This window comes from Malus sylvestris, chromosome 10, assembly GCF_916048215.2.
Source record: "Malus sylvestris chromosome 10, drMalSylv7.2, whole genome shotgun sequence".
In the NCBI taxonomy this organism is placed as follows: Eukaryota; Viridiplantae; Streptophyta; class Magnoliopsida; order Rosales; family Rosaceae; genus Malus; species Malus sylvestris.
In genome coordinates this window covers 42,173,670-42,196,687 of record NC_062269.1, presented here as the reverse complement: position 1 = coordinate 42,196,687, position 23,018 = coordinate 42,173,670, and the positions used below count along the sequence as shown (strand labels likewise).

The following is a 23,018-nucleotide window of genomic DNA, read 5'->3' as shown; positions in this document are numbered from 1 at the left end:
AATGATGACAAAGGTTTCATAAAACAAGATGACGTATATTATAGACCAACTTTGTTTATTACATTGTGAACATCCTAAATGTAAGCTATTATGTATAGACGTAATCGCGTTAGATAGTTACTATTCAAATAAAATAGAGAAAAGTTTAATAAAATAGTAATGTCAATCTACAAAAATTTTACCATGTGAATGTAATGCATGAGCAAGCATTTGTTCATTAATTATAGTTGATGGTTAATTGTTTATATCAAGTCAATCCATTTCAACTTGTGATTGAGTGGTGCAATGAGAAATGACTTTTGTATAAAGAAGTGTCAAGGAGAAAAGAAAATGGCATCACCAACACATTCTAGACGCATATGAGTGTCCGATAGGGCATGAGATCGGTACTTTGGTGGGTGACAAGCACATGACAAACTAAATTGAATTAGGAAAGGGATCCGCTCTTCCACCAATCATTCTTATTAAACAATTTGAGTTTTTGATATTTAATCAAACGGCTGAAAATATAGGTTTACTTTAAAAATTATAATAATTTTAATCGTTCAATCAAATTTTAAGAATTCAAATTATTTGATAAGAATAATTAGGTGAAAATGATCACAAAACATCCCTTTCCATTGAATTAAAACGGATTTAGATCCTCTCCTGAGCCAATGGAGAGGATCCTCCTGACCAAGTATTGTGGATCGTTAGATTTTCATCAAACGGTTATAATTATTATAACTTTAAAATGACTCTCTATTTGTAACCGTTGGATAAAAATTTAACGGTTCATAATGTTTGGTCAGGAAGATTCTATCTATTGGATGTGGAGATGATCCAAATCCAATTAAAACAATATATTGTGCATGATAAGACTAATATTCTTTATTTATTATTTTAATTTTAATTTGATCATGATTAAGATTGTGATGGATAATGGTGTTGGCGTTGAGGAACAAGGATTGCATGCCCTCCACTTTTGATGTTTTTTTCGTATTTTTTTATTTTGTGTGATCACGGTTAAGTCATCTTAACATTTTATATATTTTTTTTTATAGATATAATAAGATAAAAATGAATAATAATATAAAATATTAACGTAATTTAACCGTGATCATATAAACAGAAGAGCACAGAGAAGACATCGAAAGTGGAGGGTAGACAATCTTGTCCGGCGTTGAGCCGTAGGGGATGAGAACAACGAGCTGAAGTGCGAATATTAAATGAGTGGACAGATTGCAATCAAGCTCCAGTAGCAATCAAGAAAAAAAGTAGCAAAAGGTACAGTAGACAGAGAAAGCTAGACCTAGTAGTGATTCCAATTTCCCGTCCATAATTCTATTTTTGTGGTAATATTATCATCCGTGTGGGTTCGTACATATATATACACACACACAGACTATTAGCCATTAGGTGTCCCGTTTGGCTCTTCCCTCGATTTGATCGATCGTTGGGTCTCTCTATCTCTCATAATTCTTTGCCAGTAATGGCAGGGCATCAGTGGCGGTGCAAGAAAAGAGGGTGAGAGTTTTCATCGGGAAGGTAAAGCTTTGCATCACACGACACACAGTGTGACAGAGTGAAGTTCTCCCCCCTTCACTCACTCACACTCCCCTCCTCTCTCTCTCTCTCTCTCTCTCTACATTATTTTTAATAATTATTATAAGGAGTATTATTATTATTATTCAGATTCACACAATATCATCAATAACCACGAGTTTTGTTTACCCTACAAAGAAAAATAACCAGCTGAGTCTTTGTGCACCCACCACCGCCCTTCCTTTTCTTCCTGCTGCTAGCCCTACACACGGAGAGAGAGAGGCCCTTCCGAGAGAGAGAGAGGGACAGAGAGTACTGTATCTTTTCTGTATGTGTGAGAGGATATAATGCATGTCTGGAGAAAGAGAGAGATAAAACAAGAATTTTGCAAGGGAAATCTGAGGCAGGGTTTTGGCAGACCCAGTAATTGGAGAAAAAAACACTTAACATTATAAATTACTGACCCACTACACTCCTCCACTATCACTCTCACTCTCACTCACTACTTAGGATTTTCCTGTTAAAGCCTGCTCAAAGTATCGTAGCATAAAACCCGGGAGAGCCCTCGCTTCCGTTGGAGGAGAGAGATCGATCAGGATTAGATCCACACACATATTTATATGTATAACATTATTACGTAGGAGAGAGAAAAAAAAAAAAAAAAAACCTTAACCTAGGGAGAGAAGTGATTTGTAGCAAAGCCAAGTGAACAAAACAAAACAACGAGTAAAAGAGGACTAGGTAAGAAAGTTAATTTGTGAAGGATAAGATATACCAAGAGATCTAGAGAGAGAGAGAGAGAGAGAGAGAGAGAGAGAATGGAAGGTGGTGGTGCCAATGGCACCTGTAGTATGATGGCCTTTGGAGAAAACAGCAGTAATGGAGGAGGAATGTGTCCAAGGATGATGATGCCTCTAATGACTTCCTCACATCATGCTCATCACTCTCATCATCACCTTCATCAACATCATATGAATCTTAATCCTAATGCAGACACGCATGATACTAGTACGACTCATCAGTTTCGCCAGCTTCCCCAGCTTCCCCAGCTGCCTCCGTCCAACAACCATCACGACCACCAAAACCCCCATAACACTAGTGGCGGCTCCTCCTTCCTTCTCCACAACCCAGCTGCAGCTGCCGCCTCCTATTTCATGGACAACAACAACAATGATGGTGTTGGCGGCAGCTCTTCTTCTTCGCCTTCAACTGTCAAGGCTAAGATCATGGCTCATCCTCACTATCACCGCCTCTTGGCCTCCTATATCAACTGTCAAAAGGTGAAATTGAAACCATCTAATTAAAATAATCAAAATATACATATATATGTGTATATATTTTGACCTCCCAATTAGGTTTTCAATTCCTACAAACGTAGGAGTTAGGACCACAACTCTCCATTCTTTGTCCTTCTCTTTATTTGTGTGTTAGATAAAAAGGGAAAATTTAGTTGACATGCGCCTGAAAGGGATAGATAATTCATGTTTCCCGCCTCGTTTCTTTGGGAAGTTTGGATCTGAATATCTCAACATTCATGTTCTCATTGTAATTATGAAGGTTTGTCATAAAGTAATGTGGACGGCGATATCAGTTCCGTAGGTAGGACGATGTAGGACTCAGAACGCCCATCCTCATGGAAAGATTTGGTATTATGAAGTTGTTCATCCAGTACTGCTACTACCATGTCGTTCTTGTCATGCTTTATTGAGTTAATTATGTTTAACAAGGAAGTTTAAGTAATTATGTTGTTGATAAAGACGGTCCAAGTCTCTTCGACTTTTTGAGTTTTGATCTTTTTTAAATATATATTTGGGTTCAATAGAAGAGGTCCTTTTCATCATCATCAGTTGAAAGTGTTTGAATAATACTATTCAATTGAAAACAATTATGTGCAGGTTGGTGCGCCGCCTGAAGTGGTGGCGAGACTGGAAGAAGCGTGCGCATCGGCGGCGACTGTAGGTCAAATGGTGAGTAGTAGTAGTGAATCAGGATCTCTCGGTGAAGATCCAGCTCTGGATCAGTTCATGGAGGCCTATTGCGAGATGCTTACCAAGTATGAGCAAGAAATCTCTAAACCCTTCAAGGAAGCCATGATCTTCCTCCAAAGAATCGAGTCCCAATTCAAAGCGCTCACTCTTTCTTGTTCTTCTGATTCTGCAGGTTCGTATCTCACCATTATCTCTGTGTGTGTATGTATATACATCTGTATCTTCACCGTTTCTTTTTCTCTAACTTTTTGTATGTATAGGAAGATCTTTTGAGTATTTTCTTTATTTTTTATTATCTGAAATTTTTAATGCAATATAATAACTAGCCATGCATGGATGTCGTTTCCAAGATCCTGTAGGTTTATTTTATTAATTAACAATTATGTTCAGAAAGCGGGTGGCCAATTAGTTTTCTTTATTCTTATTTTTCGAACTCTTCCATTTTATCGCTTAATTGGTTCCTTCTCTGATTTGTTTAATCATGTATCTGCTGTTCTTTGGCATGTATGGAACTGTTTTTAGTACTGGGTAGTAGCAAGCTAGGTTTCCACTCGCAAGTCAATTTTTTCAAATATTAGTATTATAAAAGAGAAGGAAAGAGTTCGAAACTATTACAATAATTTAAGAGAGGGAGTGTTTCGAATCTGGGACGTATAGGTAGAAACTCAAGACCACATGCAAAATATACAAGTCGATGGTGTTGCATAGAATTATATGGCTTTGTTTCTCTTCTTGGTGTCTGTTTTGAATGAGATTGTTTGGTTTCTTTTGAATTCTTCACCTTGTTTTACCTAGTTGAATTTGACGTGCTGCTTGCGTCTTTAGAAATATAAGACAAATGGGTTAGCTTGCGTTTTCCCCCATGTCTTGCCTATACATAGCAATGCTCAAAGTAATTTCTGTTTCATAATTATTAGCGTTTTTTTACACCCTAGTGACCAATTTGTGTGGACAAGATAATATTTGTAATTACTTTTACACTCTTGGAATATTAGTTTTTGTATGGTAGTCTGCCTTGTTCTATGGTTATTTCGATATATAGACCTGAGCTCTAGAAATCGTTGATGTTTTTACGTCTTTCGTAATTATTGTACATTTTGAGCTTTAGATACAATATTTTCTGCACATGCCTAGTTTTTTGTAACACGAGTCTTCATGTAAGGACTAGCAATAGCTATAAGTTGATAATGTGGTATCCTGGATTTTTAGTTAGTTCTCAAACCCTACGTGCTGTAGTGGACTCCTGGTGTCCTAATACTATGATACCAAAAGAACTGAGTTGTTGGTGGGTCTAATTCATAAAAACCAATACAGGTCCTCAAAAGGGATGAGCTAGAAATTGGCTATTTGGTACCTTGAATTTTAACAATATGCTGGACCCAAAGTAATCAGGTTTTCTGAACCTTAATTTGTTTAGCCAGCATATCCTTAATTAAGGTTTTGAATATGGTGGACTTTGAAGTATTTGAGTTCTCTTCGCTATTTTATTATCATTTTCAAATTGTAAAAGACTGATTAATGTGGGTATGCTTCTTAATAATTATTAGCACGAGCAACATTTTTGGATTTAAATCATTTATTGTTGTCCAACTGCATAAACTTTGTTCTGATTGCACTAATATTTAGTGTGTTTCAATATACCAACTAATGCTGTAAGTCAAGAAGGCAGCTGAGGTAACCAACTTTAACTAATCATCGTCAAGCAGCTGTGCGTGCGACTTAATCCTTAATGTTGTTAACCTTGCTTGCTTGAGTGAAAATTATTCTGTTGCTTGACAAAATATTGAACTAATCTTGAATTTAGCTATATATCAATCCTTTACTTGATGGCGGCCTAGCTGTTCACAGTTACTTAGCGATATGTTAATTTTTTTTTTATCTGGATTCTGGACAAGAATTCCTTGCAACTTAGGAGACAGCACACACTCACACACAATTTATTTAGAATGCAATGATAAGTAGCAATTGCATTTCGAAGTAGGAATAAGATAGCTAGATCCATGCCTATATGTTTTGCATAGAGTTGTCTTGCATGGCTTGGTGATATATTTGATGTTGGGAGTGAAAAAAGAATGTCTGGGTCTAAAAAGTGCCCCTATGTCTCAAAAGAATGACACTATTTACATGAGACACTTTTTGCCTGTACAAGAACAAAGAAAGTACTTCCATTCTGATGGCTGAATATATATTCCTCAAGATCAGGGATATAATTCTACAAAAATCTTAGCAAAAAGATAAAGGTGAAAGGAAATAGAGATATAGTTTGAATATTGTGTCTTTACTACGTTTAATGCAGAAATGTTTTACAGCAGCAATGTATGTTTTGAGTAATATATATGCATAATGAGCATACAATGATAGATCCTATGGCAATGAGTTCTATTTGACACCCAGCTGGAACTTTTGACCTTTCAATAGTTGAGTTGCTTTTTTTTTTTTTTGCCTCGTAAGTGTAAGTGGCCAGTGATCACGGAGATCATGTTCGTTTTGATTAATAAAAAGAGACATGAAGGAAGATGCCCTAAAACATGTAAAGAAATTTATTATTCAGTTTTACTTGTGATTAGAGCTGCAACTAAGATAAAGAAAGCCTGTTTAATTTATTGTTGATGTATTTTAATTATGTGTTTAAGTTTTATGCCATTAGGTTATGGCGATGGAATTGATAGGAACCATGTATCATCTGAGGAAGAGGTTGATGTTAATAACAACTTCATAGATCCCCAAGCGGAAGACAGGGAGCTTAAAGGGCAGCTATTGCGCAAGTACAGTGGATATTTGGGTAGTTTGAAGCAGGAGTTCATGAAGAAACGGAAGAAAGGGAAGCTGCCTAAAGAAGCCAGGCAACAGTTGCTAGATTGGTGGAGTCGACATTACAAATGGCCTTATCCATCGGTATAATGTCATACATTTTTCTTTCTATACATCGGAATGCATATGCACGCATTTTCTCATCGAGAATTAGGTTAATTATCTTCATGCACATGGTCAATGCAGGAATCACAGAAACTAGCTCTTGCAGAATCAACAGGGCTGGACCAGAAGCAGATAAACAACTGGTTCATCAACCAAAGGAAGCGACATTGGAAGCCGTCAGAGGATATGCAGTTTGTGGTGATGGATGCTAGCCACCAAGGCCACTATTACATGGACAGTGTCATGGGAAATCCATTTCCCATGGATATCTCTCCCACATTGCTCTGAATTAAGATGACAAGCAATTAGTATGCTGCTAATTATATATATCTAAATGTGTTATTGAGGAATGCCGATGCATTTCCTAACAACTAACTATTAATTCCTTTTGACTATGGATTGTGATTAATGTCACACAATCATGCATGTGTACGTACGTGCTACTATGTATGGCGTATAAAATCTCACTTAATTTAATGAGTAAATTGTAGCAATGATCTTTTAATTTTAATGGAGTAATGGTTCATAAACAAAAAATCCATTTTCACTGGTTCCTTAACTCATCAAAATGTGTAGTTATGGTTAATTTTTGTCAACTTCGTTAAAATTTTGTCAAAATAAGTTATGTTGGAAGGATCATGACATTGTTATAATTGAGGTCCCTCAACTCATCAAAACATGTAGCTATGGTTATTTTTGTCAATTTTGTCGGAATTTTGTCAAAATGAGATATGTTGGAATGATATTGCTACAATTTGGTTAAAGATGATGGATCATTTTTTAAGTTGAATTAAAGTTGAGGGACCAATGGTAATGAATTTTTAGTTGACAGACCATTGTTCCAATTGAGTTAAAGTTAAGAGACTATTGTTACAATTTACTCTAATTTAATTGTTAACCAATATAAATAGTGGGTTCTTATCTTCTCAATGTGCTGTTATTGAAATAGTAAAGATATATATTCTTAATGTGCTGTAGTGGAGGTAGTGTATTGTTCGTCTACAATTCAAAATGAGTCAATAATCGGTTGCTCTTCGTAATTGCACGCCCTTCACGATCCATGTGCGCAGGGTTACCCGCTGGGCCTTGATTGGTCAACAATGCCACTCCGAGCAGAGGCACGACCACCTTTACCTCATGTTTTAAACACGTGGCTTGACTGGTGATTGAGTATGTCGATTTCTAAAGCTTTGTTCCGTAAAGTTGTCAGTCTTCTCACGTATCATTGGCGGTCGGAAAGTATTTTATGTTGCTTAGTTGGATCAAGTTGGTGAGCTGTCGGCTCTAGCACTAACACCGTTCTTCTAATTTCATTGGGTCTTGGGCTTCTTATTCTTCTTTGAGCTTTAATTTTCATTGGATCTTTCATAGTGTTTTCCCGGCTCGCACTATTTTGAAGATCGAAAAGAAGTCTATATTAACAAGTTTCAAATAAGTCGTAAGTAATCAATTGTAAAAGTATTTTCAAATAAATTTTGAGAAGAAAAGGCCAGTTATAACAACACTTGGATTTTAAATAAAAGTATCTATGAGTGAAAGTGTTTTCTATATGAGAACTGGGAAAGAGTGGAAAATTACTTCTCTAAAAAAAAAAAAAAAATCCTGCAGTCCATCCTACAAAGAGTACTTGGGCTTCGTAAAATGTAAGCCCATCATATACCTAATAATAAGCCCAGCCCATATCTGCTCATTTGTCGATCCGAATACAAAGAATTTGGGGTTTTGGAAAATTGGGGTTTTTCGTTTTTACATTTTCAGCACCAGACCTGGCTCCGGCTACCTTTCCTCTCTCTCTCTCTCTCTCTCTCTCTCTCTCTCACTCGCCTCCTTCGGCAGCACCCTCCGGTTGGAGGATCGACGGCCGCATTTCGAATTGGGTACTTCTCTCCTCTTTGTTTTCTTCAAGTTCTGCCAGCTTTTGGGCACAATTTATTAGTATGCTTTTTCAATTCTGTATATAGATGAACACTGGTTTGAACAATTTAGGTTAGTGTTTGTCACTGTTTCCTCAGCTGCTAAAGTTATCTTTTTGTTTTGGGCATTTTATCGAACACCTCGAAAGCATTCAAATTATGATAGAAAAAAAATGGTTTGTAATGATTGTCTGTATTGTGGGATAGTATGAGACATTGTAATATTACATTCCTGCATTTAAAGAACGAGAGCCCGAGTTCGACGGCAAAGTGAATTTCGTTATGAATTTATGTTGGTGTAAACATCAATTTTGGGTCTAAAGGTGTGTGCTTTTGTAGTAAGAAGACTGAGAAAGCTGATTTGTGGATGTAGATAACCTGTTGAAAATTATTTGGTATGGCTTTGTCGGTGTCCAGAAGGCTTTTGCGTTCATTTGGTTCTGTATTAGCATCGGGCCGCTGTGACTCTCCAAGTAATTTATATCCATCATCATTTCGTGCTTCTCTCGGTAAGGATGTGTACATGTTTGTTATTGACTTCCATGGAAGGAATTGAAAGCTTTATTATTTTTTCCAACCTTTATTTTGGTTCTTGAACAGATTTTTGCGGCCATGTTCCCGGGGATATCTTGCTTTCTGGAGAATTGTCAACTGTTTCCAAGGTATTCCTTGCATCGTATGTATTTAAATTCCTCCACACCCGATTTTCTTTTTTTTATATCGGAAAAAAGAAGAACATGGTGAAAGTTGAGCTATATCATATGAATCAGTGCAGCATTTTCATATGCTCAATAAGGTGATTTATTGGCTTCTTTGCTTTCTTTATATGTGGCAACTCAATGATTAACTCCTATTTTTTTATCTATATATAGGCTGGATCATTTTTTCTAGCAAATCGAAGGCTTTCAACCTCCAACCCGACTCCCGAATCAAGTGGAGGTGCCTTTCCCTCTAATTTATTGTCAGCAAGGCCCGTCGTTGCATCAGACCGCTCTATAGGTACGAGGAAAGGTCAAAGCATTGCATGTGTTGAGGTTTATGTTACCTAGAAAATTATTATAAATATTGGAATGCGTTCATTAATTGTTAGACAGTGAGTTTGAGCTGAATTGTTATACGATGAGTGTGTTTGTGTGTGTATTCTATGCAAATCCAGAACAATCCTATAGTTCCGATAGATATTCTCACCCAGTTACTAGTTGACCTAAGAGTGTACCATGGTTCATGTATGCTAATTCGAACTCGAACATTACACTCTTCCTGGAGTCCCGTAGTTTGTAGCACTGAAATTTTTTCATTTGTCTATGTGCTAAGTGGGACACATTTATGTAGTCATAGTCTTGCAGTAAATTGAGACACTGTTAGTTTGTGGTAAAACTTACATATTACTTTACCAGGTTTACATGCAGGTATGGTTTATTAATGTTATCTATCAAAACTGGACGTTTACTGTAGAACTATTTGAGTGATTTTGTGTATTTGTATTATAGGACTTGGTCAAGACCTGGTGATTCCAGTGACAAATTTTCATTATGAAGATAAAGGCTTCACAGTTTTGGCTGGTGATGTTTTTGATGTACCTATTAGGAAGGATATTATTCATCGGGTTGTACTATGGCAGCTAGCAAAACGGCAACAGGTATTTACTTGTCTGTACGCTTAGGCGCTGACACCCCAAGCATGTAAGGCTGGCACTGATGGCGGTTGTGCCACTTGAAAGTAGACAGGCTTTCATTTTTGTTTTGGTGGGGCGGCGTGTTCTTATTTTGTTTTCACATGTCATAGGCTAGATATTGTTGTCATCCAAGTTTAGATTTTTCATACAATGTTGGTGGGACTATACACAAATGAAAGTGAGGAGTGAGGAAGAAGAGAAAAAAACTTATGATTGTTGATTGGTTTACAGGGAACACATTCAACAAAAACTATTAGTGAGGTTAGTGGGACTGGCAGAAAGCCATGGAATCAGAAGGGTACTGGTCGAGCAAGGCACGGGACATTACGTGGCCCCCAGGTACTTTTTTTCATGCTTTTGAATTAGCATGTTTCCTGATTTTCATTCTGCCTTTAAGATGGTTTTTCTAATGAATTTAATGGGTGTTAACAGTTCCGAGGAGGATGCACAATGCATGGTCCTAAGCCACGAAGCCATGAATTTAAGCTGAATAAGAAGGTTCGGCGTCTAGGACTAAAGATTGCTCTAACAGCTCGGGCAGCAGAGGGAAAGGCAATTCTCTCTTTTACTCCCCTCCCCCCCCCCCCCCCCAAAAAAAAAATCCCTCCCTCCACACACAGACACTCCTCTCCTTGCTTTGTTGTGCCGTGTGTGTGGCTGAATTATATTAATTAAATTTTTTATTTTTTTTCTTATATGGACTGCCTCTCCATAAATGGGGGTAAGGCTAGCCGACATTCACCTCTCCCAGACCCTGCGTAAAGCGGGAGTCTTGTGCACTGGGTACGACCTTTTTTTTTTTCTTATATGGAACCTAACAAGTGAAACTGTACGAAAACTACAGCTTCTGGTTTTTGAAGATTTTGAGGTCCCTACGCATAAAACCAAGAATATTGTGAACTACGTCCAACAAATGGAGGGCTCCAAGAAATTTCTGCTGGTGGATGGTACCAAAACCGAGGATGGTGAACAAATGTTACCTGAAAAGCTCAAGTTGGCTACACAAAATTTGCATTACGTGAACGTGCTGCCTGCAGTAGTGAGTTGCTCTTTCTGATCCTTAACAAGTGTTGTATTATAGCTACTAGCTAGCAAATTCTATGCAACCTGAGATGCCATTCCACATAGACACTTTGTTCTTAATTTATTAGCAATGGCTTAGATAGAAATTAGTGACAAACGTTTACATTGTCGAAGACGTTTGATTCACAAAACTAGAAGTAAACAATCAAAACAGCGCTCTCAAGTTTTATAGATACATGAAACCAGCTGCCATGTAAGTTTGGTTTGAACTCAGTACTCGTGTATTTCGACTTTTGCAGGGTTTGAACGTCTACAGCATCCTGCAGCATGACACACTGGTGATGACCCAAGCTGCTGTAAATGAAATTGTCGAGCGGATGCACACCCCAATCAACCGTTGATGCGGTACCTACTTGTCTGCTCCACTTCATCACTTACAGCGCAGATAGGACCCGGCTTTTGTTTTTTGATGGAGCTACAAGAACGCCATCACTTTCAGCCGAAAAATAATGTGCGGTTTTTTCATAACAGTATGCAAATCAAATTCAGCGATCGACACTTTTGAGTGAATTCTATCTGTGCCTAGGTTAACTTCACCTCAAAATTTTGTGGTTGGATATGAGTGAGGTTTAGATGACATTCATTCCCATGGCTGTTAAAGTGTTGTACACCTTTACTGCTGTGAAGGTAAAGCTACTTCATGGGGTCGCAATTATTTTAGAAAATGTATCCAAATTTAGTAAATGACGTTGGATTTCTCTGTTGGGTTATCATGGCCGAGTAAAAGATGACGTTGGATTCTGTTCTTACTCTGTATCTGCATGATTGTTGCTTGGTTTGTTTTGGCAGATGACGTCCAGTGACAATGACACAAAAAATAGGGTATGATTTTTGTCGTCCTTCATGAGATTGATAAAAAAAACATGGCTTTAGCTGTACTTGTGGTTTTTGTGAAAAATGCAACTGTTGAGTTTTTATAAGATTTTTGCTTTTGGATTAAGAAGATTTGTGATAAAGATTTTAATAAAAACACTGCAGTTCTTCACTCGTAAGTGAAAAGTATTAGATATGATTTCTGAAATTTGAACCACTTTATTAATAACTTATTATAAGGTAAGTTTAACCTATTTCGATTAAGGTAGATTACATGGTTTGTTTTTTTTAAAAAAAAAATCTAAAAAAGTAAGCCCTCGCTAGTGATTTACAGGTATTATTCAACCCAATTACTCAAAAATTCCTAATCACAAGAACAATTGAAAAAAATTAAAATTAAAAATTACTGGAGAGGCGTGGAAAGGAACGGATCCAGACATTAACGCCAGAATTTAAGAGGGGAATTATGAGACAGAGAGAGATCCATAAAGGTCAAGCGTCACAGTCACTTGTGTGCTGTCTTTCTCTCGTCTACATGAGAAGAAGGTCTAGAGTTTCTCTTCTGAATTCTCCCCCTCCCAAATGTCCAAAAGTTTAGGGCTTTGAAATCAAACCACTTTCCGCCATTGAAATTGCTTCAAAGTTCCCACATTTTCCACCACCAAAGCTTCCCAGAAAAGACCCACATGGCCAAAACCAGACCAGGAAAAAAGGAGTCAAGGGACGCGGACTCTTACACTATCAGGGGCACCAACAAAATCGTCAGAGGTAACAAAAAACCCAAAACAAAAATCAAATCTTTTTGTTAATCTCCAAAAAAGTGGAAAAAATAATTGTTGGATTGTTCAATTTTTGCTGGAACGCTAATTGGGTTGAGGAAATTTGGTGATTTTGCAGCTGGGGATACTGTCCTGATGCGCCCGTCGGACACCGGAAAGCCGCCATACGTGGCGCGCATCGAGAAGATCGAAGGTGAAAGCCGGGGCGGCATTAAAGTGAGAGTGAGGTGGTATTACAGGCCGGAGGAGTCGATTGGAGGGCGGAGGCAGTTCCATGGATCCAAAGAGTTGTTCTTGTCTGACCACTATGATGTGCAGAGCGCTCACACCATTGAAGGCAAGTGTACGGTGCACTCCTTCAAGAACTACACGAAGCTGGAGAATGTTGGAGCTGAGGATTACTACTGTAGATTTGAGTACAAAGCTGCTACTGGAGCGTTCTCGCCCGACCGAGTTGCTGTGTGAGTGTAATTTGTGTTTGTTTTCGGTTTTAGTTGAAATGTAGTACTTGGGGATGGGATTTGATGATTTTAGTGGAAGTGTAGTAATATATGGATGGGATTTGATGGATTAGTTTTGTGTGTTTTGAAGGTATTGCAAGTGTGAGATGCCATATAACCCGGATGACCTCATGGTGCAATGTGAGGAGTGCAAGGACTGGTAATTTCTTCATTTTTCCATCATATCATCTTGGCGTTTCGTAAGTTGTATTTGCTGAACAGAATGTGCTTCAAATATTTATTAAAATTTGTACCTAAAAGAGAGTGAGAAAAGAAGCATTCAAGAGGCTAAATCTATGCTGGATCCCCAAATTGCGGTCTCAGAACACTGGTTAGCATATATGCAAACTGCATAGAAGTTTGGATTTGAATTATCATTTGATGATGTTTTCTTCTCCCTCCTGGCGGCTTTGAGTGGCATACTTCTGTGAGTTATCACTGCAATTTGCCTTGACCAACTCAAAATTTGCGCTTTACGAAGGTTGATTTTCATATGTTTGTTTAGTTAGAAGTTGATTGTTCACATTCATGCTTGAGAATTGGTTTCTGAAATTCAACTTAGTACTCTGGTAATTTTATTATTTGAGTCTTATTCAGATGAACTTTTGGTCGTTTTTGCAACATTATTGAATCTCCCCTTTATACATTTTAATAACCTGATACATACACGGATGTTACCATCGGACTTGTAGGTACCATCCTGCTTGTGTGGGCATGACTATTGTGGAAGCAAAAAAACTGGAAAGCTTTTTGTGTTCTGAGTGTTTAGCCGAAGAGGACGGGAAAAATCCCCAGAATGCAGTTCCAGCAGCTGTTGCGGAGGTGTGATTTCATATAATGGAGTTTTAGATAACTATAGACAAGGTTGAATGGCAAATTATAAATTAATAAAGGTTTCACATGTTCATTGTATATTTTATGATCAATGATGCTTTGCTTTCGTCACGGAAGTTTATTGTCCATTCTCCTTGTTATTCACCGGTTGTTTTTCTGTTCAAAAACTGTTGGACGTTAAAAGTAGAGTGGTCTTTTTATTCATTCTACACTCTATACATCAAAATATGTTATAGTTATATCAATCCCGACAAATGTGTAATCTGAATTCATAACCTTTTGCAGCTCGAGCCCAAGCGCCAGAAGAAATGACATCCTTAGCAAGCATTGGTTTGCTAGGAGCCGAGATGCTATCAACTCTTTTGATGTCTGCCATGTGGGCTGTATAGTAGGATACCAGGAGCTTAACGTTTTGGTTACATATCATGACCTTAGTTTGATTTAGGCTATGTGCACCAGCTTCATTTTCAGGAAATTGGTCATGTAATTTTAACAAAACAGAATTGAGTTCGAACCTTGTTCTCATTCTCGACAATCAATGAATCGTTTGCTTCCAAAAATTGTTGCTTCGTAATTTTAATTATTAATGTATGAAGCGGGAGCCTTGGGAGCAGCCTCTCCATAAATGGGGGTAAGGCTAGCCGACATTCACCTCTCCCAGACCCTGCGTAAAGCGGGAGCCTTGTGCACTGGGTACGACCTTTAATGTATGAATCTGTTTTGCGTGTTCTCTTCATCGTGGTGGTCGATAGCTTTTTGTATGTTTAAGTTGCGGGAATCGGGCATTGCTTCAAGGCAGCTGCAGATAATAATGCACAGTAAAATGTTACAGCAGATATCTGGTTTGATAGCTGCTTTTCTAACCTGGTAGATGGTTTCCATTATATACAGTTCCCAAACATGTTCTCTTGGTCACCAAGCGACCAGAGAATGCATGGGTCACTCACTGGTGTGTGGCCATGAATCTTTAGTCACTAGGTGACCAAAAGAACAGAATTCATACGGTCACACGCCCTATTCCTCTGGACGATACTAAAGCTCCCAGACTTTGTTGATTGTGAACCAGAAACTAGCTTTTCTTCTTGCTTTTACTCTTCTTCCGTCCCTCTCGGCCGGAAAATAACGAACTCATCAAGGTTGTTTGGTGTGAGAGGGCATGAACACGCTCACGTAAACTTTCAATTACAAACTGAATTAAACGAAAGATAACGATTTAGTCCAAAAAGCAGGCTGGTTTTCCTCTTAAAGAAAGCTCTATTCACATTAATAGTGCAGTTAACCATTGATTGTTTGCATGGCAGATATGGCAACTTCTTCATGTTTTAAATTTGTGAAGCTGACGAGTAAATTTCTGTTCGTAAGTCCTAAACTGCAGAATCATATATATGGAAAACATCTAACAGCACAATTAATTACCATTAAACCGAACGAATCAACACCATAATCCCCAACATATTTCTCTGTTTGTGCTGCAACCATGGGAGGAAGGGCCAGTGTAATGCCTCCAATATTTTTCCTAGCGCTCATTGTTTCTGTCGGGTTCGTTAGCTTTGCGGAAGAGCGAGACTTGTACATGGTTTTGATGGAAGGAGACCCGGTCGCATTCCATGGAGGTTCTCGAATATCATCTCGTGAAGACGGAAGGCGTCTTGATCCAAACAGGTGGGACGGGGAACACAAAACTTGTCTTATTTTGTTGTCATGCATATGCAGTCCGGCTCTGTGCAGGATATGTTGTCTTTCTTGAAGACGTGATACGTTCAGAAAGAGATTCTCCGTGCAGAACGTCATGTTTTTAAAGAAAGATAGGATGTCCCGCACAGAAATTCTCCCTATATATGTGTGTGTGTTTATGATGATAATTGCTGATTATGATCTTAATTATCTATGGTTTGATGCATGGATATCGTTAGCGAAGTTTTCAAGGCCCATGCAAAGCGTTTGGTGGATTCTCATGACCAACTTCTACAGAGTGCTTTAGAGACGGGAAGCTACAGCAAGCTTTACAGCTTTAAACATATTGTAAATGGCTTTGCTGTCCATACCACCCCTTCCCAGGTCCTCTGCCACTATGCGTTTTTTTTTTTTATTCGAGCAGCGATATTCTAATCTAATTTAAATGATTGGACGAGAGATTTTGGACTTGATGCAAAGGGAAGCACACTTTACGTGTTGAATAATAGAAATTTGGATTTTGGACGTTGTTTTTAGCGAAGGTCCAGTAACTTTTTTCAATTTACAACTTCAGTCCAATATGCAAATGTAGGCGTAGCACCACATTGTTGGAGCGTATATGCTGCCCCTACCCCTATTCACTAAGTTCGAGTCTCACTCCCCGTAATTTAGTTTGGTTTCAAGAAATTATTGCTTATATATATAATTCAGTTCAATACTTCTTGGATACAGACTTATCATTTGACTATGTATTTGATGATGAACATTACAGGCTGAGAAGCTCAAAGCTGCTGCAGGAGTGAAGTTAGTTGAGAGAGACAGAGGAGCAAAGTTGATGACAACGTACACTCCGGAATTCCTTGGACTACCCCAAGGAGCATGGACACACGATGGAGGAGATGATCGTAGTGCCGGTGAGGGAATCGTGATTGGTTTTGTGGATTCAGGCATCAATCCCACACACCCCAGTTTTGCTTATGATCCCCTGCACCCTTTCACCGGAAATATCTCTCATTTTTTGGGATCTTGCGAAACGGGTCCTTATTTCCCAGCAAGTTCATGCAATGGGAAGATAGTCTGGGCAAAGTTCTTCTCAGCTGGGGCTGAAGCTGCTGCCACTCTTAACTCTACAGTAGATTTTCTTTCACCCTTTGATGCAGTTGGTCATGGAAGTCACGTGGCATCAACCGCTGCGGGTAATGCTGGAGTTCCAGTGGTTGTGAATGGTTACTACTATGGAGAAGCATGTGGAATGGCTCCCCGGGCGCGGTATGCTTTGTCTATTGCTTAAATTGCAGCATTGTCAAGATTCCAGAATTCTCACATTTCTGGCTTCTTTGAGTTGTGACTTTGTTTTTTTTGTCACAGAATTGCGGTGTATAAAGCTGTGTATCCTACAGTGGGAACTTTAACTGATGTGGTTTCAGCGATCGATCAAGTAATATTTGTAATTTGGCAGATTATTCGAGTTAACTTGTCATCCAAGTTTGAACCGAAATAGTGAAAACCTTCTTTTGGTGTGTGGTGTGTTTTCATTTGTGACGACAGGCAATTCTGGATGGAGTGGACATCCTAACACTCTCCGTAGGGCCAGATGAACCGCCCGAAGACACGGTTACCTTCTTAAGCGCGTACGATATTGCCATGTTATCTGCTCGAAGAGCAGGGGTTTTCGTGGTGCAAGCAACAGGTAATCAAGGGCCAGGTATTTCAAGCGTCGTGTCTTACAGCCCTTGGGCTGTAGGTGTCGCTTCATCTGGCACAGATAGAACTTATCCGGGTTCTATTCTTCTCGGAAATGGCACAAAAATCGAAGGTGTGGGATTATCAGGTACTAATGTCTCAACTTCAACTACATTTTAACCGTACCCAGTTCAACTTCATCCATAATTTTTTCATGAATCATTATCTTTATCGATTTCAGGATCGACTTTTGGATATGGTTTACTTCTGCATAAGTTGGTTTTGGCAAAGGATGCAGTGAAGGCAGATGGGACTTTCCCAAGGACTCCACCTTATGTCGAAGAGTGCCAATATCCAGAAGCATTGGATCACAATGTAGTACTAGGTAGCATCGTCATCTGCACCTTCTCAGAGGGTTTCTACAACGGAACATCCACCCTCACTGCCATCATCAACACGGCAAAAGGTCTAGGGTTTATGGGTTTTATCCTTGTTGCAAATCCGGCCTACGGTGATTTCATTGCAGAACCTATTCCTTTTGTTGTTCCTGGCATTCTGGTCCCTAATTTAACCAATTCCCAGGTACATATGTTAAAATTATATCATATTTTCGATGAGCCTTGGCCTATCCAGAAATTAGCAGAACATTCTTTCAAGAACTGATAATAAATTATAGGTTATATTACAATATTATGAACAAGAAACACACAAGGAGGAGAAGGGATTTGCAACTCGATTCGCGGCAGAAGCAGCTATCGGAGAAGGAAGAGTTGCTTCTTTCATGGGACAAGCGCCCGTTGTAAGCAGATTCTCTTCGAGGGGACCAGATTTTGTAAACACCTCCAGGACTCCTTGTGATGTATTAAAGCCGGATATTCTTGCCCCAGGGCACCAAATTTGGGCAGCTTGGAGTCCCGTTAGCGCCTCAGAACCCGCTTTAACAGGTGATAAGAAGATGCAAGCCTGCAGCAATCTTTTGTGTTATTTCGGCAATACCTTGATATACAAGCAAATAATTAACAAACTTTGGTGTTTTTGTTGTTTAGGGTACAATTTTGCATTACAATCTGGTACAAGCATGGCAACACCTCATGTGGCGGGAATAGCAGCACTCGTCAAGCAGTACAATCCTTCATGGACTCCATCCATGATTGCGTCCGCGATTTCCACCACTGCCACAAAGTACGACAAAAATGGGGAACTTATCATGGCGGAAGGATCTGGCATAGGCAGTACATATCCTTCCAGCCATTTTGATTTCGGAGCTGGACTAGTCAGTCCAAGTCGAGCCCTGGATCCAGGCCTAGTCTTACCTACCGGATATGAAGATTATATCAGCTTCTTGTGCTCATTGCCCGAAATCAGTCCAGCTGCAGTTAGAAATGCAACTGGTGAACCGTGCAATAACACGCTTGACCATCCGGCCAATTTGAACCTCCCTTCGATAACATTATCGGCATTGAGGGGGTCTCAAATCGTCCGACGGATTTTCAATAACGTGGGGAGCAAGCCAGAGACTTACGTTTGCTCTGCGGTGTCACCTAATGGGACAATAGTGGATCTGTGTCCGACTTGGTTTAGGATTGCTCCAGAAGGCATCCAAGAACTGCTTATACAAGTTAAGGTGACGCAAGCGATGGATGATTTTACATTTGGTGAAATTGTTCTTACTGGAAGTTTAAATCATATTGTCAGGATACCCATATCGGTTTTTCCTGTTTCGATATCAAAATGATGAGAAGTTTTAGCTGTCACAACTCTTATAAATGGAATTTGAATGAATAAAATTATGATTGGATCAATGGTTAGAGTACAAATCATGATGAATTTTACATATTACAATTGAATCAGCAACAAGGGGAGCGCTCATGCAGGGCCACCTCCGGTTGTTTGTCCTGGCCGGTCAGATTAAAGGGAGAATTATACGTACCCTTCAGGGCTAGTCAGATATCCGAATGCCGCAAGTTGTCGGGAAAAGCATGACACAACTCTAGGAAACAACAGTCAGGAGATTATTGTCATGTTGCACATGCACTCGTCGCACCGTGGATATCTATACATACTCCTCGCCTTAGGCCTTGGTTGGATATGTTTAGTTTGTCTAACTGCCTTTCGAATTCTCTGCTCAAAAACACGCCATTCGATAGTGGAATTCTTCATAAAAATGCTCCCAAGCCTGCGTTTGTTTGGTCGTATTGTTGGCATTTTCCCTCCACCATAGTATATTCGAAAACCAGACACCAAGGATGATAACTGACTTCCTGAATCGGTCATGGCAAATGCATCGGCAGCAGTGCAGCCTATGAAGTCCAGTGCTGCTAACTACAGAAGGAATTGACTTAGGCATGTAAAAGCGGCAGTAAAACCGAAATGTACAAATAATCTTAAAACATTTACAGCATCTCATTACCTGGGATGAAAAATTCATGAAAGGTTCGAGTTCAGTCGGTGTGAGCAAATTTTCTTTGGTCACTAATTTCGGATACAGGCTAGTCAAAGCAATCATCCTTGATCTCCCTCCATATATCTGTGAACCTGCCACAAATACATGAGTCTTCCTATTGAAACCAAGAGCAGCAAGCATAAGTACTGCTTCTTCAGGTGTTAAGGGACATAAGCCTTCTTCCCTGAGCTCTGCAGGAGTAGGCAGCCTGAAACAAATAAAAAAATCGATAAAGACGGTAACTCTTTGATCCGCTAAAAAGTATGTATAAAGTGGTAAGAGTAAGAACGGGAACCCTTAAAGTAAATGTTCTCTCAGTCTACCATTAATTATCATGAACTATCAAACAAAAAAAAAACACCAATCAAATGATATACTGCTTACGTTGTAGTCTTCTTGAGAAGTGTCAATGCGGGGAAATGGATTTCACGATACGCTTCCAACTCTTTTCTCTCTTCCTCACCTCCACCAAACTCACACAAAGAATGAGCTACCATGTCAATTTCAAACCTCAGGTGTAAAGCTAGATATCTGGAAGCTTTCTTAGCACGACTTTTAGTCTGTTTCTTGACTGGTTCTGCAAATGAACCAACAAGATAACGATCAAGTGGTCCAGGGTGACTTTCATTTTGACGCAGTCTTTGAAGAAGTAAAGCACCAACTTCTTGTATCTTGGGGATAAATTGAAGGGCGTGAAAATTACATCTGCATCGAAGTCTCTATATGAAGTTCCCCAATTAGGAATAGTGGAAATGAAGAGCGGTAAGCAAGCAAGCAAGTGAAAAGTGTGAGGAAGACCAGAATCGCTTAGAGTGTCAGAGCTTATTGTGTACCTGCAACTGAAATGGTATTGGATCAAATGCCAACCGATGGCCAAATCCAAGAAAATGTACGACTCCATTCTTAAGTAGAATGGGGATTATGTGTTTTAAGTAAAAACTTGGCTTTGCCTCTTTGGGTATGTCCACATCTGTCACCTGGAACGAATTGTAAAAGGAATCAGAAACAAACTCATAGTGAAGCAAACACTTTGATGGATAAGAATATTTAATTTCGCTGAGGGACTTACAACACTACCAATTGCTTCCAAATCTAATGACTGTAGCTCTTTTGGGAGTTCCTTCACTATCCGAATATCAGGCGACAAGTAATTAATAAAATGCTCCTCCTGATAGATATTGCCGAACTGACTATGAAATCATACAGATTGTTATCATTATTTTCAAAGGCAAAAAAAAGGAGAATAAAAGACACAAAAACAAATAACTAGAAAGCAAGATGTTAGGTAAACGTTGAATCATCAGAAAACATCAAAGCCAGTAATTAAAGAGTTATTTCAAACGAGAAGAAAAGAAAATGACTAATGCAAAATGATAATGGAGCTAGAAATTTGTATATCGTATCCAACAGGCCAAAAAAGCAGCCCGAACAACCCTCAGACCCCGCTTAGGTTCTAAATCCGGAAGTTAAATGCAGGTATTTTTTATGGCAGAAACAACATCAACCATATGGCAAACGAAAAAAAAGGAAAATTCTTGAGTGGAGAAAAGGAAAAGTATGTCACCTCACATCTCTCCATATACTACTATACAAAAACTTGGGAACAACCAGAGTTGAATTGAGTAATCGTGCAACAGCGACAGCATTGCAAACCTGTAGCCAAACAAAATAACGAGTAGGTAATAACAATTGAACTCACAGCAACATAAAGCCTCATAGGACCACATCCTATAATTACGTTTCCAAAGATACAATGACTTAAGGCAAGCATCACTTACAGCTACTCGCTGCTGGTTCATCCCACCGTTTGCAGTGACCAAAATGAATCCATTCTTTCCCTCTATAAGGTACCACAGAGAAGTTGATATTAGAGCTAGCTTACTCCGTTAACAAACTAAACTGAGCATCCTTAGAAATTTTAAAATACAAGGACAAAGGACTACCATTAGGTTCCCAGCTCCGTTGGTCGGCACAAGGTTTCCAAGAAACAGAAGGTACTAATGGCTCCAGCCACAGATCTTTCGGCTCAGGTTTACTCTGCCCCTGCATCATTCAATGTACCAGCCAAAAAAGGCACATCGAGTGATTAGAACGAGATCTCATCAATTAACTAAACCCAGATTCCAGTTAACCAGAGAAGACATTACCTCTGCCAATGCATGGGCGGCCAAAGCCAGCATCCTTCCATAATTGCCTTTCTGTGCCTTTTTTACTCTACCAATTTTTCTCCATTTCTCCTGAAAACATACAAAAAACGAAAAATCTTAGGACTCATCTGGTGACCTTTCAAGTTCGGTTTTGTGTTCTTATGTTTTATCAAAGTTTGAAACTTTCACGCCTATGCACTCAAGTTCGAATCCCCTATATCCAAAGGCCAAAAAGTTCGAAACTTCGCATCGACAACATACCGGAATGGTGACGGAAACCGACGGCAGAGACGAATTCCCGGGTAACCCGGATTCAGAACGGATCCCATGACCTTGAAGCCGCAAAAGCATAACCCAATTCATCAAGAAGAAAAATACCAACAATCCAATCACCCACACAATCCCCTTCACTCGCTTTTTGCTATACCACGCCCTCTCAACTCCCACCTTCCTGGCGGAGGTCCTCCTCTGCATCTTCGGCACCCAATCCGGTGGCGCCTCCGAGGTGGAAAACCGAGTGAGGCCGTTTCCCGGCGAGTTAGTCGGGGATGACGGGCGGCTCCCGGGAGTGGAGGAGCCGGACCGGTAATGCAGCAAAGCGGGGTTGGGATAGGCGGAGGAGGAGGTGGTGGGGTCGAGGGGCTGAGCTGAGGTGTGTCCATCTTCTTCTGGTGGGACTGGTTCAATTTGAACTATGTTTACGGACATCGATTTGTGTGCTGTCGGGTCGTCTGGATTTGGACCCTCCTCAACAGAACAGCTGAGACCTGAGGGAGAAACGCGGCGATTTCGGGTCGGAAGCTGCTAAAAATAGATGTCGGAATCTGGCAAAAAGGGAAGGGCGGAGATTGGACTGGAATTTGCGGGACTTGTCCGGGTTACAACGAGGACTTCCCTTTTTTTTATTTTTTTTATTTTGTCTGTATAAAGAAGGATTCTCTGCCGTGGGATTTGGGACGACCGATTGCAATTGGCCAATCAAATCCGTCCATTTTAAAGTTAATTTTGCATCAAAAATTAAAATTACTTATCCAACACGCAACCAT

At 39.4% G+C, this 23,018-nt stretch overlaps 5 protein-coding genes across 6 annotated transcripts; 4 read left to right on the top strand and 1 right to left on the bottom strand.

Moving 5' to 3' along the window:
* The first annotated feature begins 1,534 nt into the window (after nucleotides 1-1,534).
* Nucleotides 1,535-6,933, top strand: LOC126587855 (homeobox protein knotted-1-like LET6). The gene is made up of 4 exons (XM_050252937.1): nucleotides 1,535-2,804; nucleotides 3,420-3,684; nucleotides 6,160-6,407; nucleotides 6,510-6,933. The coding sequence occupies exons 1-4, from the start codon at nucleotides 2,343-2,345 to the stop codon at nucleotides 6,714-6,716; spliced, it is 1,182 nt and encodes a 393-aa protein (XP_050108894.1). The 5' UTR covers nucleotides 1,535-2,342; the 3' UTR covers nucleotides 6,717-6,933.
* Nucleotides 6,934-8,158: 1,225 nt separating this feature from the next.
* On the top strand, nucleotides 8,159-11,848 carry LOC126586828 (uncharacterized). 2 transcript variants are annotated; one of them, XM_050251789.1, is made up of 9 exons: nucleotides 8,159-8,305; nucleotides 8,715-8,850; nucleotides 8,942-9,003; nucleotides 9,214-9,340; nucleotides 9,832-9,980; nucleotides 10,248-10,355; nucleotides 10,449-10,568; nucleotides 10,861-11,055; nucleotides 11,339-11,848. In XM_050251789.1, exons 2-9 carry the CDS (start codon nucleotides 8,739-8,741, stop codon nucleotides 11,438-11,440), a joined length of 975 nt encoding a protein of 324 aa, XP_050107746.1. In that variant the 5' UTR covers nucleotides 8,159-8,305; nucleotides 8,715-8,738; the 3' UTR covers nucleotides 11,441-11,848. The 2 variants fall into 2 exon arrangements, with proteins under 2 accessions (XP_050107746.1, XP_050107744.1); XM_050251787.1 differs by having other exon boundaries at nucleotides 8,166-8,305; nucleotides 8,681-8,850.
* Nucleotides 11,849-12,345: 497 nt separating this feature from the next.
* On the top strand, nucleotides 12,346-14,585 carry LOC126586829 (chromatin remodeling protein EBS-like). Its single transcript, XM_050251790.1, has 5 exons — nucleotides 12,346-12,680; nucleotides 12,810-13,152; nucleotides 13,283-13,351; nucleotides 13,884-14,013; nucleotides 14,311-14,585. The coding sequence occupies exons 1-5, from the start codon at nucleotides 12,599-12,601 to the stop codon at nucleotides 14,335-14,337; spliced, it is 651 nt and encodes a 216-aa protein (XP_050107747.1). The 5' UTR covers nucleotides 12,346-12,598; the 3' UTR covers nucleotides 14,338-14,585.
* A 988-nt stretch (nucleotides 14,586-15,573) lies between these two features.
* On the top strand, nucleotides 15,574-19,184 carry LOC126586395 (subtilisin-like protease SBT2.4). Its single transcript, XM_050251232.1, has 8 exons — nucleotides 15,574-15,687; nucleotides 15,939-16,083; nucleotides 16,472-16,968; nucleotides 17,068-17,137; nucleotides 17,248-17,530; nucleotides 17,624-17,964; nucleotides 18,059-18,326; nucleotides 18,429-19,184. Exons 1-8 carry the CDS (start codon nucleotides 15,599-15,601, stop codon nucleotides 19,115-19,117), a joined length of 2,382 nt encoding a protein of 793 aa, XP_050107189.1. The 5' UTR covers nucleotides 15,574-15,598; the 3' UTR covers nucleotides 19,118-19,184.
* Nucleotides 19,143-22,918, bottom strand: LOC126586397 (O-fucosyltransferase 15-like). The gene is made up of 10 exons (XM_050251234.1): nucleotides 22,234-22,918; nucleotides 21,973-22,062; nucleotides 21,769-21,868; nucleotides 21,604-21,665; nucleotides 21,390-21,478; nucleotides 20,895-21,015; nucleotides 20,659-20,802; nucleotides 20,210-20,544; nucleotides 19,793-20,033; nucleotides 19,143-19,704 (listed from the first exon to the last, which is right to left on the bottom strand). The coding sequence occupies exons 1-10, from the start codon at nucleotides 22,678-22,680 to the stop codon at nucleotides 19,387-19,389; spliced, it is 1,947 nt and encodes a 648-aa protein (XP_050107191.1). The 5' UTR covers nucleotides 22,681-22,918; the 3' UTR covers nucleotides 19,143-19,386.
* Between the last annotated feature and the right edge of the window lie 100 nt (nucleotides 22,919-23,018).